General features: G+C 48.2%; 1 protein-coding gene across 1 annotated transcript in view; it reads right to left on the bottom strand.

Moving 5' to 3' along the window:
• GAD2 (glutamate decarboxylase 2) overlaps nucleotides 1-3,249 on the bottom strand; it is a 39,405-nt gene extending 36,156 nt beyond the window's left edge. Inside the window, exons 1-2 of the mRNA XM_026842303.1 lie at nucleotides 3,071-3,249; nucleotides 1,762-1,995 (exon numbers count right to left, since the gene is read on the bottom strand). Coding sequence (XP_026698104.1) covers nucleotides 1,762-1,960 — 199 coding nt within the window. The 5' untranslated portion in view covers nucleotides 1,961-1,995; nucleotides 3,071-3,249. The remainder of the gene's footprint in view (nucleotides 1-1,761; nucleotides 1,996-3,070) is intronic.
• Nucleotides 3,250-3,255: the final 6 nt, after the last annotated feature.

The raw sequence follows: 3,255 nt of genomic DNA, 5'->3' as shown, positions 1-3,255 counted from the left end.
CAGCCCTGGAGGGGCTGTTTTTGAAGGGCTCCTGCAGCAAGAGCGAAGGCAGACCCACACTGCCAGAAATCTCACTGCATTGTCTTTCCTCTGAGGGTAATTCAAGCGTTCTACTCTGAAGCACATGCCAAAGGGCTCCATGTGTAAATCCCACAAATTTCGTGAGCCTCCCCAGGCTAGGGAGGCTGCCCCAGAATGCTGAGGAGCGGCAGCAGCCAAGTGATGTGGCTCTGCACCCCCCTGCCGAACCCCGCCATGCCGCTGCATCTCACGTAACTCCCCCCGCGCCGGTCCGCAGACCTTGAAAGCATTATTTTCAGTAAAACAAATTTTTAAATGCCAAGAAGGGAAATCCTCACATATTTACAGGGAGGAAGAGAAATGGTGTAAATTGTTTTAAAGGGTCTTTTTTGGATGCACAAAATAGGTCCATTCTGTGAAACAGGCTATAACAAAAAGAGATTAATGAAAATCGCTCAAGAAACCCTATTCTTTGATTTCCCAGATTCACCGATTCCGTTTCACAGCATTCTGTGAAAATGCTTCCTATGCCTACCCAGACGCATCACATGGATCACTGGACTGATCGAATTTGTTCCCGTGGACATCATTTATCTAACTATTTATTCCAATATTTTACAGGCGTTTTGACAGCACCCAACTCATGCACCAGAAACATTCGGCTGGACATTTCCACCTCTAAACGAGGAAGATTACACAGATCCCCCACAGTCTTTACCGGGATCAATCTGCTCTGTTCCCAAAAGGTGACAAAATCTGTTTTTTTTGTTTTTCCTTCAACCTCTATTCACAAATCAGCCCTTTGTCTCTTTCAGTAATTACTACACATCCCTTTTTAAGCAATTTTGAGTAATTCAAATTCCCACTAAGAGCTCCCCACACTCCACATTATTTCTTAATCACAGCCATAATTGTCGCCACGCTTTTTGTCCGCTCCGCCGCAGTTTATTTAAGGTGGCCCCGGGTGCGGAGCCGGGGGCTTTCCCACGCCTGGGTGAACCCCACGCTGTTTTCCCGTCACGAAGCCCACATGAGGGTAGCACTAACGGGAGGGGGTGTGCCCCAGACAAGCAAGAGTCAACCCATCCCTGCCCTCCCCTGTGAAAAACAACAACAAAAGGATATTAAAACAATTCGGGCTTTGTTTTTATTGCTTGAGCCTGAAGTTGGAAACCCCCCCCTCAATACTCCGCTGCATAGTTCCACCAAATTCTCCTATTTTTATATCCTGCAGGTAAGGGAAGAGACACGGCAAACGGCCGCTCAGAGCTCCCATTTACAGTAAACAAATAATGCTTATTGCGATTTTGGCTGTAGCTGCCCCCCTGCAGGGACACCCCAGTCCCCGTCCCCAGCCCCGTCCCGGCTGCCTCCGAGCTCCGCGCTGTCTATGAGGTGCAGTCTCCGGGACAGCACATGTAAAACGGATGAAAAAGAGAGAAGGAAAAGTCGCAAAGGTAGTGTAACAAGGCTGCTCAGTGGCACAGGCAGCAAGTCCGGAGCACAGACGCATTAATTTTAAATCGGCAAAAGTGCACGATGCTTCACTGACAGCTACAGAGACGGGGCTGCCGGGGTCTTTTATCATTTGGGAAAACGATTTCTGTCTCTGCTAGAAATTGCTTGGAACTAGCAGAATACAGTTGCTGCTTCAATCTTTAACGTTTCAAGATAAAATGAAATGATACCTTTAATCAATGGATGAGACCATACAGGGTAGAAAACGAGCACGGCTATTACCTGTTTTAATTGCATACTTCAGGGTTGTTCTGCAGTTCAGTAAAATTTCTTCCAAGGTCTGTGGCTGGTCTGCCAGTTCCCAGTTATATTCCTGGAGCAGCTCATTTGGGTAATGGAAATCAATAACTTTTGTTGTTCTATCAAAACTTTTCACCACATACTGAAGTAAAATGTCCACAATATCTTGTAGGAAAGACATAGTTGTTATTTCTCCATTGCATGCTGGCAGAAGATCTGGGAATGGAGAAATGAAAAGTTAACTTCCTTTTACGACCATATACACGGGTTTTGGACAAAGGCTTCTATTTATGTTTAGAAAATCTTTTCACTGTGATCAATACGAATAGACTCTGTTTTCATTTAATAAGCAAATTAGTAAGACTGTATTTGTTCTGAAAGGTAATAGTTAGGTTTTAATATCCTACTTAAAATAGCAAATTTTACCCACAGTATATTTCTGACCAATTTTTCAGACAATGAGAGAGCAGGGAAACAAGAAAAAAAGGAAAACGAATCTCAGGAAAAATAAAGATCGGGAAAGAAGTGCTACAAGAAGCACCCTTAAAACAGGCTGCTTGCCTTGCAATAAAATACCTTCATCGTGACTCTCCAAGGCAAGTAACTTGTTGATAATTTAATGCCTTTTTCTGAGGCGATGCTGCACGGTCTCTCAGCGCACACACTGACTGACATCTTTTGTGCGTTTCAGTGCGATGGCTGAGCAGAGCCGAGCTGTAGTGGGAGCCCCTAGTTTAGGGTACGCGGGTGCGCTGAGAGAGACAGCGGCAGAAGCGCAGGGCGCCGGCAGCAGCTCCCTGCATGTCGGCGGGGAGCTGGGAGCGAGGCAGGAGCAGCGACACTACCTCCAAGGTCAGAAAAGATGAAGCGCAAAACCGTCTCGAATTAAAATAAATCTGTAGGAGAGCGCTCCTTCTCCCTCCTCCCCTCAAACCTTAATTACATGGCAGGGACTTCAGCGAGAAGGTCGCTGCTGTCAGTTCTCCTTAGAAAGAGCAACCTGCAGGCTCCAGCACACCGGGATTTTGTTGGGGTTTTTTTGGTTTTGTTTTGGGTTTTTTTGGTCGGGATCCTTTTGTTTGTTTGTTTGTTTGGTTTTTTGGGTTTTTTTTTGGCGGGTCTGAGAAATGCCCGGCGCCCGTGGGTGCCGGGGAGAGGCAGGAGCGGGTCTGGGCGGGGGGCGCAGAGCTCCGCGGAGCCTCCGCGCACCGCGGGCGGAGGCAATTTCCCGAGCGAACCGCTGGTTTTCTGTTAGTTTTAGAGAGGCAGCGTGGCCCGGGAGCGCCGTTACCTGTTGAGTGCAGAAAGGCGTAATTCACCTCCGCTTTTTGGCAGCCGCAGGGTTTTTTGTCGCAGGTACAGGCCGGCCGCGGCTCCGCTGCCCCCGGGGCTGCCCTGGCGCCGGTTTCCACGGGCTTCTCGGCATCTCCGTAGAGCAGCGCTTGACAGCGACACGGACACACGGCCTCAGCACCA

Source organism: Athene cunicularia (assembly GCF_003259725.1).
Source record: "Athene cunicularia isolate RWA chromosome 2 unlocalized genomic scaffold, athCun1 chr2_part1, whole genome shotgun sequence".
NCBI lineage: Eukaryota > Metazoa > Chordata > Aves > Strigiformes > Strigidae > Athene > Athene cunicularia.
The sequence above is the reverse complement of the archived record's forward strand: the minus strand, read 5'-3'. Positions and strand labels throughout refer to the sequence as shown.